The sequence below is a fragment of the Triticum urartu genome, chromosome 3A (genome assembly GCF_056163025.1).
Source record: "Triticum urartu cultivar PI428250 chromosome 3A, HENAU_Tu73, whole genome shotgun sequence".
NCBI classification, from domain to species: Eukaryota; Viridiplantae; Streptophyta; class Magnoliopsida; order Poales; family Poaceae; genus Triticum; species Triticum urartu.
In genome coordinates this window covers 215,757,662-215,772,999 of record NC_141875.1, presented here as the reverse complement: position 1 = coordinate 215,772,999, position 15,338 = coordinate 215,757,662, and the positions used below count along the sequence as shown (strand labels likewise).

The following is a 15,338-nucleotide window of genomic DNA, read 5'->3' as shown; positions in this document are numbered from 1 at the left end:
ATGATGAGCATGCTCAGGATGAAGGGCGGCGGCTTGTATCTGAGCTTCATCGGAGTTGATGTGGAATACACAAGCGAAGATGAACCTCCACAGATGGCAGCAGTCTTGCAGTTGTGCGTCGAGGAATTCTGCTTGGTGTACCACATCGCAACGGCCACAAAATGGTAACCCATGCTACTATTCATTCATCTGTTGTACTATTACTACTCCCTAAAAACTTCATTAAACTTGTTTCCCAACTAGATGAACTACTATAGTTTGTGAAGTGGATGCACGAGTACATGTTTCTCAAGTTACGTGCATTTCTGAAACTGTGAAGTGGATTGTTTCACCAGATTAGCATCTGAAATTGATGCACTGGATTAGCATCTGAAAAATGTTTATACAATTCTGAACTTGATGTACTAGCATAGATTCTGATCTTGATGCACTAGTATAGTTTATAGAATTGATGTATTAAAAGATGTTTGGTGAAGTGGTATAGGTCCATATCTTGATGCACATGTTGCTCAAATTAATTTCTGAAGTTGATATAGAATTGATGCACAAAAAAGTATCAAGCACTGGTATAGGTATTTTATTCAACAAAAAAGAAAACTAAACTTGAATCAAGCAGTACATATATCATTGACTCTGGTAAAATGATTCTTCAATTTGGTGAAGCATTTGGTGAAGCACTGAAGATAGCAAAAAAGAAAAGTAACATGGTGTAGTTGAATTTAATTTCAAGACTTTGTGTACTAGTTTCTGAACTACATTCATCCATGACTTATACTATATAAGCATCTACCTCATGGATTTTCACTTCTAAAACCAAAAAGCAGAAGAATTAAATCTTCAAAAAAGAACACCAACCTTCAATATGTGTCTCCCCCCTTGCAGGCTCAAGCACCTCAAACAGTTCCTGCAGGAGGAGAAATTGTACACATTTGTCGGTTTCAGCATTGGAGGTGACAAGCGGATGCTGGACAAATCTGGTTTGGAGATCAACCCCAACAACTTCATCGACATGCAGCGCAAGTGGAAAGATCCAACTACCAACAAAAACTATGACTCCTTGGCCGATGTTGCAGGCGGCATCATCCACCCATTCTACAAAGGCATGATGAAGAAGATTGAGAAGAAGGAAGATCACAAACTGTGGGGGACCAGTCCGCTGCCAGACAAGCTCATCGAGTACGCAGGAATAGATGCGTACGCCACGTACAAGTCATGGAAGACAATCGACAACATCGTGACAGGTTGGGATATTTCAAAAGAGCAGGAGGATGACTCCTACTACCACTGCAACTTCGCGGGATGAAGATGCATTAAAGTCTGCCTTCGTGTTGCTCGCGCTTCTGCTTGTCCTTAATCTTGTTGTTTCAGATTTGTAGTTTGCTTTCGTTATGTTGAACCAGCTACCCTACGTTATGTGTGTTAGCGTTTGAACAAGTTTGCCTATGTCATTCAACAAGTATGCTAGCTTCCTATTTTGTTGATCCATCATTTCAAGTTGAACTAGGTTGAAGTTGAAACTTGATGGCTGCCACGCAACACTAGTAATGGAGCAACAAAATCGCGCATGGATATTTCACAAAAAATAGTGGCAGACTAACTAAGGACAACAACAAATAGTAGCCTTGGACGCTCAGTACATCTTAGACATGTACGGTAGTACTATCACACTAAAAATCAGTTTTTAGTTTCAGAAGAACACTAAAAAAGACTAAGTTTCAGCCGAGGACAACATTCAGTACTAACAACATCGTGCTAATAGTAGTTAGAAATTTACTAAGTACTGCAACAGGAAAAGCAAAGAACCATCAGTACGTATTTCCTAGTCACTAGCATGCTAGGACTGAGAGTTCTAGTACACTTGAACACACGGTACATCCATTCTACAAAAATATAAAAAGGAACGGGAAGTTTCATTTAGCATTCCATAAAACAGTGACACACTAAGAATAACAGTAATAGTACAACTGAAATCTCAGTACAACTTAGTCTATACGGCAAGTACTATGGTCATAGCAAACATTGCCTTGAGAAGAACCACAACCTAGAAAAAAGAAGGCCAAAACTAAATCAAAATGATATCAGTTCTACCAAGGAGAAAAATCACAAGAAATATAACAGAAGCATCAGCCCACATTGACCAGTGAGGCACTAGTTTCAAACAACAAAAAATAAAATGATAAAAGTACTAGCACAATTGGAATCTCAGTACAAATTAGTTTATTCGCTAAGTGCTATGATGATACCAATTAATGCCTTGAGAAAGAAGGCCAAGACTCGACCAAGTAGATTATAGTTGAACCAAGGACAAAAGTTAACAAAAAAACAGAAGCATCAGCCCACATTGACTAGTGAACTAATTATGAACTTAATACGGCTATCCGTTAATTGTAGCTAATTTAAACCAGTGCTTTAACTTTTAATATGAATTTCAACTACTAAAATTCAAGAAGTTCAAACCAAAATTTGGCTCTCAAAATTTTGCTAAATTTCTTATACTTAAATAAAATCTGGCTACAGATCACGTAGCAACTTGGTCGTAAATAATTTCAATACCAAAAAAACTTCAATTCTAATACATTATATGAAATCAGTTCTACATAACAAAAGAAGCGTCACTCCACTCACGCTAGATCCACAAGTGCTAACGTGACACCAAATTTTAAAAGCCTTAGACTGAATGACATTACAATTCAGTACTAACAGAACTATAGTATAAGTACAAGAAAAGAGGGTACATGTAACATCCCAAAATTCTAAATTTTGGAATGTTATAATAAATAGATAGATTTGACTGATTGTTTGATTGATTGTCTGGAAGTGAGTGAATTCGAAACTTTTGAAAGTTAAATGAGAGGGAATAAAAGGACTTTCCCAAACTTTCATATTTGTTTTCTGATCTTCGTGAATTCAAATTCTTTTCAAATACAAAACCCTAGAGAGAAGATGACATGACTTCTTCCATTTAAAATGAAAGGGGTGTTTGAAAAATATTTGAATTCCATTGGGAAATATTTTCCACTTCAGAAACTTTATGCAACTAAATGATTTTCACGAGAGAAGATAAAATGACTTCTTCAAAAATGAAATATGAGTTGGGAGTTTCAAAGGATCAATTTCAAGTCCTTTTGGAATTAATTTTCAATTTGGATTTATTTGAGTTTTATTCAAATTATTTTTCTCCAAAAATAAAATATATGGAAATTAGGGTAACATGATTCCCTACATTAGAAAATTGGAGAAAAATTTATTTGAAATCATTTTGGTATTTTTAAAATGATTTTTACTGGATTTTAATAGACCAGTAGCACTCTTTGAATTATCTGAATTTGTGTGTATTTTATTTAATGCTAGAAAAATGTTCGTGTTGAAGAAAATCTTTTTCTGAAAATTTTGATATATTATATGCCTATATAATATTTTATTTTATTTTGTTTTTCCTTCTTTCTTTGTCTGTGTTTAAAAAAAATCCCCTCACCAACTGGGCCGGCCCAGCTAGCTAGCCAGGCCATGGCCCAGCCGGCCCATGCCGCTCGCCCCCGAGCTCGGGACGAAGTCCCGAGCCAGCACGCCGCTGCGCCACCATGGGAGGTCGTGCCCGCCCCGGCCTCCTCCTACCCCTTCCCCAAGCCGCGCCTCCCCTCCCCACCTATAAAGGGCGCCGCCCCGGGCCCCGTCTCTCCTCTCCCCGCAACCGCCGCCTCCCGCCGCTGCTTGCTGCCCGCGCCGCCGACGCACATCGCCGCCGCCGCCGCTAGCTGCTGCTGCCGCCGCCGCCTCGCCCCGTGCCGCACCACCGCACCGCTCGCCCGCCGGAGCCGCTGCTGCACCGCCACCGCGCCGCGCCACCGCCACCACGCCGCGCCACCGCCACCGCGCCGCTCTCCGCCGGCTTGCCTCGCCCCGCTCGCCGGAGCCGCACGACCCTCGCCGGAGTTCAACCTCGCCGCCGCCGATTTTCTCTCGAAAACCACCAAACCTCTACGAACCGCTATAAACCGACCCCGGTTCTTTTCTTTAAGTTCGGTTTAAAAAAAACTAGACTAGATCTGTTTTTTTAGGTTTTATTAAACAGCAAATGTCCACTGTTTTGATCTTATAAGAAAGCGTTCGCCTTTTAGTCTTTTTCTTTTTCTGTAATTTCGGCCAGGGACCTAGTTGTGAATACTTCATTTACAGAATAGTCCCTGTACTTCAAATGACTATAACTTTTTACTCGTTAGTCCAAATCCAACGAAACCAACGCCCACGTCTTCGTTACGATCTCCTCTATCCATTAATCAAACTCAAACATGTTTTTGAAAAGTTTAAAATTTGAATAAGATCAGATTTGAATTCAAACTTCGTTTGTTCATAACTTGAGTTTCGTAGCTCCGTTTGAGTTGATTCTTTTTGCAAATCGAAGCTCTTGACCTAAACATTCTAATAAGGCCAAATTCACATAATTTTGGTACTGTTAGAAATTGTTTTATGTTGCAAGAGTTATTTGCTTGGTTTTGATGTTTCTGAATCGTCTTCTTCGTTGTTTCTGATCTCTTGAGTGATTGCTTATGTGTGGTTACTATTGCTTGCTTACAATAGATTGACCGGAGTGTGATGAGTAGATCTATCAAGATTTTGAGTGCGAATCATCTTCATCAACACTGCAGGCAAGTTCACACATTGATCATACTTTTTCTACAACCCAGTTTTATTGCATTAGATCAATCCTCACACCTTGCATGATTAGGATCTAATTAAATTGTGGGATGGGAAGTAGATGAGGTAGTACCTATTACCTGTTCCTTATCAAACCTTTGGGAGTTACTTCTACGTTTGCTCATTATGCCATGCTATGCTAGTAGACGTGGATTGGGTGAGTGATATCCATGACAGATGTGAGATTGTTAATTAAGGGTTTATCTAAGGTGGAAACCTAACACACATCTGGGTGGATTGAGGCACCTGATGTCTATCAGGACTTGCCTGTTTTTATTTTGGACCGCCACCCAGGCTCAAAGGGATCATAAGATCATTCATGCTAGTAACTTCCGTGTGCAGCCACAAGCCATTACGGGCTCTGGCATAGTTGACTAAGTCGTGCGAACTCTTACAGTGGTAGACTAGCAGATGTAGGGGATGTAGGTGGTACGGTCTACCCAATCGTAAGGTGCTAGCGCTTCTGAAAGACTGTGTCTCGGTCATCCATTTCTCAAACACCATGTAGTGCGAGAAATCCAATGGAGGCGATCGAGTCTTGTGGGGAAAAGTGCGCAAACCTCTGCAGAGTGTACAAACTAATCATGATTAGCCGTGTCCCCGGTTATGGACATTTTGAGTATCTAGTTCTCGGATTATCCTGTTGATCTCATCACGTTACTTTAAATGAATATTGTTGGGTTTAATGATGTTACTTAATAGGGATTGAGAATGCTGTCAACCATTCTCAATGTTCAACAACCACCATGATAGTTAATTAAAATGTATTCCTTTGCAGTAGGGAAAAATTGGCTTTTCGCAAAAACATTATACCCATAGAGCTTTTCCACCAGCCATATATGCATATAGTGATAGCCATTATTCAGCATTCTCTATGGTGTGAATTTGCCCGTGCATTCAATGTACTGACCCGTTTCGGGCTGCAACGTCTCATGTTGCAGGTTTCTTACGACGAGTAAGTGATACGTTAGGGTTACGATTTCTACACTCAACTTTGCCGTTGGTGTTGATGGGAATCCACAACCTTGTTGCTTCCGCTAGATGGATTGAGGTAATAGTATTTACGTTACTTTATACATGTGATTTACCTCTGTTATAAATCCTTCGAGTACTGTGTGTGTCAGCATACCGATCCAGGGATGACACTTAAGCACAGAGACTTGACCCATTCGGGTCGGGTCGCTACAAGATGGTATCATAGCACATGTTGACTGTAGGACGTGACCCTAGAAACTGGCAAGCCCATAGCAAAGATTTTTCTCTACAACTTTCCCTTTCAAAAAGATCTTTTACCTCTCTTCTCTTCTGAGCTTATTCAAATATTCCATTTTAGTGAGACCATACCCCTTCCCCTTTTCACCCCACGAAGATTCGACTGATGAGACCACTCCAAGAAGTACAAGATATCGAACAACTAAAGCCACTTTGGAATGAAGAGTATTTTCCGTGCATCTGAATAATGGAAACTACAATGGTTGAAGGCCGAAGACAAGTAGAATTGGAAGGCTCTGAAGAATTCCCAGATTTGTATGACCTAGGAAGGCTACCCTTATGGAACTTGGCAGACTATGGAAGTTGTCAATACCCGAGATCAAGGTGTATCAGAGAAAGACTGAAACAAGGAGTATGAGAACTCGAAGTTTTGTCAAAGAAACCCTAAGGCAGGAGATATCAACTGTGAAGAGATAGCTCATGGAAATGACAAGAGCAGAAACACGGTTATCCGTGATGTCATCCCCCGCTAATGCTATTGTCACCGTGCTAAGTTAAGGATACATGTCATCAGAATGGATTTGATGGAAGAAGGCTGATGGAGCACCTATCATAAGATGAAGTTTTAGCCCTAGCCGGTGTATCACCAGGATCTGGAGTAGTACATCAAGAAGTTTAAAATGGAGCTCCAGGAAGTCGTATTAGACAAGGAAGTATTTCATGAGGAACTCAGGATCCTGAAGATGAGAGTAGCCAAGCTGGAGGAGCTACAACCTCGAGATACCGGAGAATTGTCAAGAACTGAAGGAAAGTAGTACCATGGTTCATGCCAATGTTGAAACCCAGAAGTTTGAAATGCAACTCCGGAAATATTAAAGGATGTCATGAGAGATTTCACGTCAACAGAGATTGATCTGGCAAAAGAACTTGAGAAAGAAAAGCATGATCCGAAGAAGCCATTGGAGGCATGAACAAGGCTTGAAGAGTTTGGAGACGTTGAAGATTTATTGACCTTAGAAGACCAAACCCCTGTTATATACCTACGTTAGATGCGACATTTGTGAGCTGTCATTTGTTTGATGTTTTTCGACAGCCACAACAAAAATCTGTCTTTTCAAAACTTTTGTTTGTATTGTGTGCATCCCTCTCTATCTCTCTTATCTCACCTCAAACCCATGGACCCAATAGAGGATGAATGAAGATGAGCTTGTATTTTCTGGACCGATGAGTCAATTGGAGACAGACCGGTGGATACAGAACATGGAGGATCATATGGAGAACAACCCTATAGCCGGAAAGGATATGGCCCAGCATGCTCTTCAATGCTTTGAAAGAGGTGCTGCTACTTGGTGGAGGATGTACCAAACCATCAATGGATGGCAAGGAGTAACCACTTGGAAAGAATTTAAGTTGACCTTGCTAAAGTCTCAGTTTGTGTCCCGGAAATTGAAGCCTTATGGAAAGGATATGAAGAAAACTTATGCATGCAAGCTTTGTGGAGAAATAGGACACAACCATAAAGAACACAAGGATGAATGCCCTAATTGTGAAGGAAGTCACCCAGTTGAAGAATGCCCAACTAGGCAGATCACTTGTTTCTTGTGTGAAGGGACTACCCACTACCCTGCTCAGTGCCACATTTACCCCATGGTACAAAGAACCATCCAGCAGAAGAAAGAAGCAACGAGAGGAGCCCTTATGGAAAGTTTAGAAGAACCTGTGATGAAGGAAGATGTGGAGGACACACCCAAAGAAGAACCAATTAAACCCTACACCAAGTCTTGCTATTCATGTGGAGAGGAGGACACATCTCCCAGAATTGTATGAATGGGAATCTAGTAGAATTCCCGACTGAGGAAGTAAAGTATGACCCACTGGAAATAGAAGCTCTGATGGGAATGGAAAAGTCCAGAAAGAGAAGTAGATTGGATTCCAGGAAGGATCTGAGTCATGTCACCTGTTATGGATGCAAGGAGTCAGGGCACTACCACAACAATTGCCCAAAAAGGAAGCCAAGGACCCAAGTAGGCTATATAATCACAAGGAAACCTCGAATCTTCCCAGAAGTAATATGTTTCCGTTGTAATGAAGCAGGGCACTTTGCCAGGGAATGCCCCAAGGAGAAGGAAACCTGTGCTAGGTAGTTGAGTTTGCAACAGAAGTAATGGAGTAGTAGAAGTGAGAACATTTTCTTGAGGTGTTGAGTTGAGACCTGTAATGGATTTCGGACAAAATGAATACGAGTTTTGTCTCGATATGTGTGATACCCCAAGAGTATGTTGGATGAAGTTGGAGACCGTCAGTTGTTTGGATCAAATGTGATCAAGGAGTCAGAAGAGAATGTTCAAGATAGACTGAAGGTAGCTCAGTCCAGGCAGAAGAGTTGTGTAGACTCAAAACTCAAGGAGGTAGTCTATGAAATTGGAGATAGAGCATGTCTTCGTGTGACCCTTCTACGAGGAGTTAAAACGATTTGGAGTTAAGTGACAGTTAGCCCCGAGATTTGTAGGACCATACCGAGTTTTGGAGCGTATGAGAGAAGTGGCCTACAAGTTTGAGTTACCCGAAGGACTGTCAGGAGTTCAAGATGTGTTTCACGTTTCCCAATTGAAGAAGTGCCATGCAGAGATGGCCAATATTCCCTTGTAAGGACGCTTGACCGTGGAAAGGATAATGATGTTCCACGAAGTAGAGTAGGGACTTCATAAGTATAAGTTTTTATCTCGGTATGAGGGATATCCCACGAGGATGAAGAGATGAATTACTATTGGATATAAAGGAGGTATGATGTCGGAAATATGGATCAATGGAAACTCCATGATGAGTCCGAGTAATCATGTCCTAGTTTGGTGCCAATAGAAGGAAAGAAGACAATACAATTGGATGGATTCTAAGAAGCTGGAAGTTGGAAGTTGGAATAGCGATAAGTTGCCCGATGATAAGTTCAAGGACTACAAGTGATGAGGTGTGCCATAACCCACAGGCCCCAGGACCTACCAAGAAGCAAGCACATTCTTGCTGAAGGGAAAACCCTGAAAGAAGTTACGATTTTATCGACAGACGATCTTATAGGAGTTACGCAAAACCTGAGAGTTGTGAAGGAACGATAGATGGTTGTTTGGCTTGCAGAATCTATGGATTTATTCGAACTTGGTTCGTCGACAAGAGAAATTCTGCAATGCTTGTGAGGATGACCGAGTGTTAGAATGCGAGGTTCGCTAAACCATATACAAGGTAATGATTTGTGTGCGTGATGGATTGATCACCATACCGACTTACTCTTATTATTTGCCTTGCTATATGGGATGGTAAATCTGAGTGACTTGCCTATAGTAGAGAGACGACAATATTAAACCTTGTTTGAACCTTAGAATGGTATAAGTATTTTTTCCCTTGTACACGGCAGTTTTTGCCAACCGTAGGTTATACGGTGAGGATCAACCCAGACCCATTTCCTGCAGGAGAAGCCATAAATTGTTAACCACCATGAGATATCGATAGTTATTTAGAATTGGCGCCAGACCGGTCAGCTAAGAAGACCCAATCTCGAAATAACCTTACCAAGAGGAAAGGACAGAAGAAATGAGGAAAAGGTTATGCCACTACTGGAAGAGCCCAGAGAAGGAATTTGCCGAGAATCTGAGAAGACCGGCCCCGTCAAGAATAAGGATGGAGTATATGAGTATTGATGGGACCGTAACCATGTTTCTAAGGGTGGTAGGACCCCAGACCCCTTTGATGATCGATGGATTTTGAGGAGACCCCCAAACCCTAACCTTTTCTTGCTAGCCTCTCCGAATCTCGAGGACGAGATTCATTTTAAGGGTGGTAGGTTTGTAACATCCCAAAATTCTAAATTTTGGAATGTTATAATAAATAGATTGATTTGACTGATTGTTTGATTGATTGTCTGGAAGTGAGTGAATTCGAAACTTTTGAAAGTTAAATGAGAGGGAATAAAAGGACTTTCCCAAACTTTCATATTTGTTTTCTGATCTTCGTGAATTCAAATTCTTTTCAAATACAAAACCCTAGAGAGAAGATGACATGACTTCTTCCATTTAAAATGAAAGGGGTGTTTGAAAAATATTTGAATTCCATTGGGAAATATTTTCCACGTCAGAAACTTTATGCAACTCAATGATTTTCACGAGAGAAGATAAAATGACTTCTTAAAAAATGAAATAAGAGTTGGGAGTTTCAAAGGATCAATTTCAAGTCCTTTTGGAATTAATTTTCAATTTGGATTTATTTGAGTTTTATTCAAATTATTTTTCTCCAAAAATAAAATATATTGAAATTAGGGTAACATGATTCCCTACATTAGAAAATTGGAGAAAAATTTATTTGAAATCATTTTGGTATTTTTAAAATGATTTTTACTGGATTTTAATAGACCAGTAGCACTCTTTGAATTATCTGAATTTGTGTGTATTTTATTTAATGCTAGAAAAATGTTCATGTTGAAGAAAATATTTTTCTGAAAATTTTGATATATTATATGCCTATATAATATTTTATTTTATTTTGTTTTTCCTTCTTTTTTTGTCTGTGTTTTTAAAAAAAATCCCCTCACCAACTGGGCCGGCCCAGCTAGCCAGCCAGGCCACGGCCCAGCCGGCCCACGCCGCTCGCCCCTGAGCTCGGGACGAAGTCTCGAGCTAGCACGCCGCCGCGCCGCCATGGGAGGTCGTGCCCGCCCCGGCCTCCTCCTACCCCTTCCCCAAGCCGCGCCTCCCCTCCCCACCTATAAAGGGCGCCGCCCCGGGCCCCGTCTCTCCTCTCCCCGCAACCGCCGCCTCCCGCCGCTGCTTGCTGCCCGCGCCGCCGACGCACATCGCCGCCGCCGCCGCTAGCTGCTGCTGCCGCCGCCGCCTCGCCCCGTGCCGCACCACCGCACCGCTCGCCCGCCGGAGCCGCTGCTGCACCGCCACCGCGCCGCGCCACCGCCACCACGCCGCGCCACCGCCACCGCGCCGCTCTCCGCCGGCTTGCCTCGCCCCGCTCACCGGAGCCGCACGACCCTCGCCGGAGTTCAACCTCGCCGCCGCCGATTTTCTCTCGAAAACCACCAAACCTCTGCGAACCGGTATAAACCGACCCCGGTTCTTTTCTTTAAGTTGGGTTTAAAAAAAACTAGACTAGATCTGTTTTTTTAGGTTTTGTTAAACAGCAAACGTCCACTGTTTTGATCTTATAAGAAAGCGTTCGCCTTTTAGTCTTTTTCTTTTTCTGTAATTTCGGCCAGGGACCTAGTTGTGAATACTTCATTTACAGAATAGTCCCTGTACTTCAAATGACTATAACTTTTTACTCGTTAGTCCAAATCCAACGAAACCAACGCCCACGTCTTCGTTACGATCTCCTCTATCCATTAATCCAACTCAAACATGTTTTTGAAAAGTTTAAAATTTGAACAAGATCAGATTTGAATTCAAACTTCGTTTGTTCATAACTTGAGTTTCGTAGCTCCGTTTGAGTTGATTCTTTTTGCAAATCGAAGCTCTTGACCTAAACATTCTAATAAGGCCAAATTCACATAATTTTGGTACTGTTAGAAATTGTTTTATGTTGCAAGAGTTATTTTCTTGGTTTTGATGTTTCTGAATCGTCTTCTTCGTTCTTTCTGATCTCTTGAGTGATTGCTTATGTGTGGTTACTATTGCTTGCTTACAATAGATTGACCGGAGTGTGATGAGTAGATCTATCAAGATTTTGAGTGCGAATCATCTTCATCAACATTGCAGGCAAGTTCACACATTGATCATACCTTTTCTACAACCCAGTTTTATTGCATTAGATCAATCCTCACACATTGCATGATTAGGATCTAATTAAATTGTGGGATGGGAAGTAGATGAGGTAGTACCTATTACCTGTTTCTTATCAAACCTTTGGGAGTTACTTCTACGTTTGCTCATTATGCCATGCTATGCTAGTAGACGTGGATTGGGTGAGTGATATCCATGACAGATGTGAGATTGTTAATTAAGGGTTTATCTAAGGTGGAAACCTAAAACACATCTGGGTGGATTGAGGCACCTGATGTCTATCAGGACTTGCCTGTTTTTATTTTGGACCGCCACCCAGGCTCAAAGGGATCATAAGATCATTCATGCTAGTAACTTCCGTGTGCAGCCACAAGCCACTACGGGCTCTGGCATAGTTGACTAAGTCGTGCGAACTCTTACAGTGGTAGACTAGCAGATGTAGGGGATGTAGGTGGTACGGTCTACCCAATCGTAAGGTGCTAGCGCTTCTGAAAGACTGTGTCTCGGTCATCCGTTTCTCAAACACCATGTAGTGCGAGAAATCCAATGGAGGCGATCGAGTCTTGTGGGGAAAAGTGCACAAACCTCTGCAGAGTGTACAAACTAATCATGATTAGCCGTGTCCCCGGTTATGGACATTTTGAGTATCTAGTTCTCGGATTATCCTGTTGATCTCATCACGTTACTTTAAATGAATATTGTTGGGTTTAATGATGTTACTTAATAGGGATTGAGAATGCTGTCAACCATTCTCAATGTTCAACAACCACCATGATAGTTAATTAAAATGTATTCCTTTGCAGTAGGGAAAAATTGGCTTTTCGCAAAAACATTATACCCATAGAGCTTTTCCACCAGCCATATATGCATATAGTGATAGCCATTATTCAGCATTCTCTATGGTGTGAATTTGCCCGTGCATTCAATGTACTGACCCGTTTCGGGCTGCAACGTCTCATGTTGCAGGTTTCTTACGACGAGTAAGTGATACGTTAGGGTTACGATTTCTACACTCAACTTTGCCGTTGGTGTTGATGGGAATCCACAACCTTGTTGCTTCCGCTAGATGGATTGAGGTAATAGTATTTACGTTACTTTATACATGTGATTTACCTCTGTTATAAATCCTTCGAGTACTGTGTGTGTCAGCATACCGATCCAGGGATGACACTTAAGCACAGAGACTTGACCCATTCGGGTCGGGTCGCTACAAGATGGTATCATAGCACATGTTGACTGTAGGACGTGACCCTAGAAACTGGCAAGCCCATAGCAAAGATTTTTCTCTACAACTTTCCCTTTCAAAAAGATCTTTTACCTCTCTTCTCTTCTGAGCTTATTCAAATATTCCATTTTAGTGAGACCATACCCCTTCCCCTTTTCACCCCACGAAGATTCGACTGATGAGACCACTCCAAGAAGTACAAGATATCGAACAACTAAAGCCACTTTGGAATGAAGAGTATTTTCCGTGCATCTGAATAATGGAAACTACAATGGTTGAAGGCCGAAGACAAGTAGAATTGGAAGGCTCTGAAGAATTCCCAGATTTGTATGACCTAGGAAGGCTACCCTTATGGAACTTGGCAGACTATGGAAGTTGTCAATACCCGAGATCAAGGTGTATCAGAGAAAGACTGAAACAAGGAGTATGAGAACTCGAAGTTTTGTCAAAGAAACCCTAAGGCAGGAGATATCAACTGTGAAGAGATAGCTCATGGAAATGACAAGAGCAGAAACACGGTTATCCGTGATGTCATCCCCCGCTAATGCTATTGTCACCGTGCTAAGTTAAGGATACATGTCATCAGAATGGATTTGATGGAAGAAGGCTGATGGAGCACCTATCATAAGATGAAGTTTTAGCCCTAGCCGGTGTATCACCAGGATCTGGAGTAGTACATCAAGAAGTTTAAAATGGAGCTCCAGGAAGTCGTATTAGACAAGGAAGTATTTCATGAGGAACTCAGGATCCTGAAGATGAGAGTAGCCAAGCTGGAGGAGCTACAACCTCGAGATACCGGAGAATTGTCAAGAACTGAAGGAAAGTAGTACCATGGTTCATGCCAATGTTGAAACCCAGAAGTTTGAAATGCAACTCCGGAAATATTAAAGGATGTCATGAGAGATTTCACGTCAACAGAGATTGATCTGGCAAAAGAACTTGAGAAAGAAAAGCATGATCCGAAGAAGCCATTGGAGGCATGAACAAGGCTTGAAGAGTTTGGAGACGTTGAAGATTTATTGACCTTAGAAGACCAAACCCCTGTTATATACCTACGTTAGATGCGACATTTGTGAGCTGTCATTTGTTTGATGTTTTTCGACAGCCACAACAAAAATCTGTCTTTTCAAAACTTTTGTTTGTATTGTGTGCATCCCTCTCTATCTCTCTTATCTCACCTCAAACCCATGGACCCAATAGAGGATGAATGAAGATGAGCTTGTATTTTCTGGACCGATGAGTCAATTGGAGACAGACCGGTGGATACAGAACATGGAGGATCATATGGAGAACAACCCTATAGCCGGAAAGGATATGGCCCAGCATGCTCTTCAATGCTTTGAAAGAGGTGCTGCTACTTGGTGGAGGATGTACCAAACCATCAATGGATGGCAAGGAGTAACCACTTGGAAAGAATTTAAGTTGACCTTGCTAAAGTCTCAGTTTGTGTCCCGGAAATTGAAGCCTTATGGAAAGGATATGAAGAAAACTTATGCATGCAAGCTTTGTGGAGAAATAGGACACAACCATAAAGAACACAAGGATGAATGCCCTAATTGTGAAGGAAGTCACCCAGTTGAAGAATGCCCAACTAGGCAGATCACTTGTTTCTTGTGTGAAGGGACTACCCACTACCCTGCTCAGTGCCACATTTACCCCATGGTACAAAGAACCATCCAGCAGAAGAAAGAAGCAACGAGAGGAGCCCTTATGGAAAGTTTAGAAGAACCTGTGATGAAGGAAGATGTGGAGGACACACCCAAAGAAGAACCAATTAAACCCTACACCAAGTCTTGCTATTCATGTGGAGAAGAAGGACACATCTCCCAGAATTGTATGAATGGGAATCTAGTAGAATTCCCGACTGAGGAAGTAAAGTATGACCCACTGGAAATAGAAGCTCTGATGGGAATGGAAAAGTCCAGAAAGAGAAGTAGATTGGATTCCAGGAAGGATCTGAGTCATGTCACCTGTTATGGATGGAAGGAGTCAGGGCACTACCACAACAATTGCCCAAAAAGGAAGCCAAGGACCCAAGTAGGCTATATAATCACAAGGAAACCTCGAATCTTCCCAGAAGTAATATGTTTCCGTTGTAATGAAGCAGGGCACTTTGCCAGGGAATGCCCCAAGGAGAAGGAAACCTGTGCTAGGTAGTTGAGTTTGCAACAGAAGTAATGGAGTAGTAGAAGTGAGAACATTTTCTTGAGGTGTTGAGTTGAGACCTGTAATGGATTTCGGACAAAATGAATACGAGTTTTGTCTCGATATGTGTGATACCCCAAGAGTATGTTGGATGAAGTTGGAGACCGTCAGTTGTTTGGATCAAATGTGATCAAGGAGTCAGAAGAGAATGTTCAAGATAGACTGAAGGTAGCTCAGTCCAGGCAGAAGAGTTGTGTAGACTCAAAACTCAAGGAGGTAGTCTATGAAAT

General features: G+C 41.8%; 1 protein-coding gene across 1 annotated transcript; it reads left to right on the top strand.

Annotated features, from left to right (window-relative positions):
• On the top strand, positions 1–1,303 carry LOC147979252 (uncharacterized). Its single transcript, XM_087515106.1, has 2 exons — positions 1–164; positions 883–1,303. The coding sequence occupies exons 1-2, from the start codon at positions 1–3 to the stop codon at positions 1,301–1,303; spliced, it is 585 nt and encodes a 194-aa protein (XP_087371232.1).
• Positions 1,304–15,338: the final 14,035 nt, after the last annotated feature.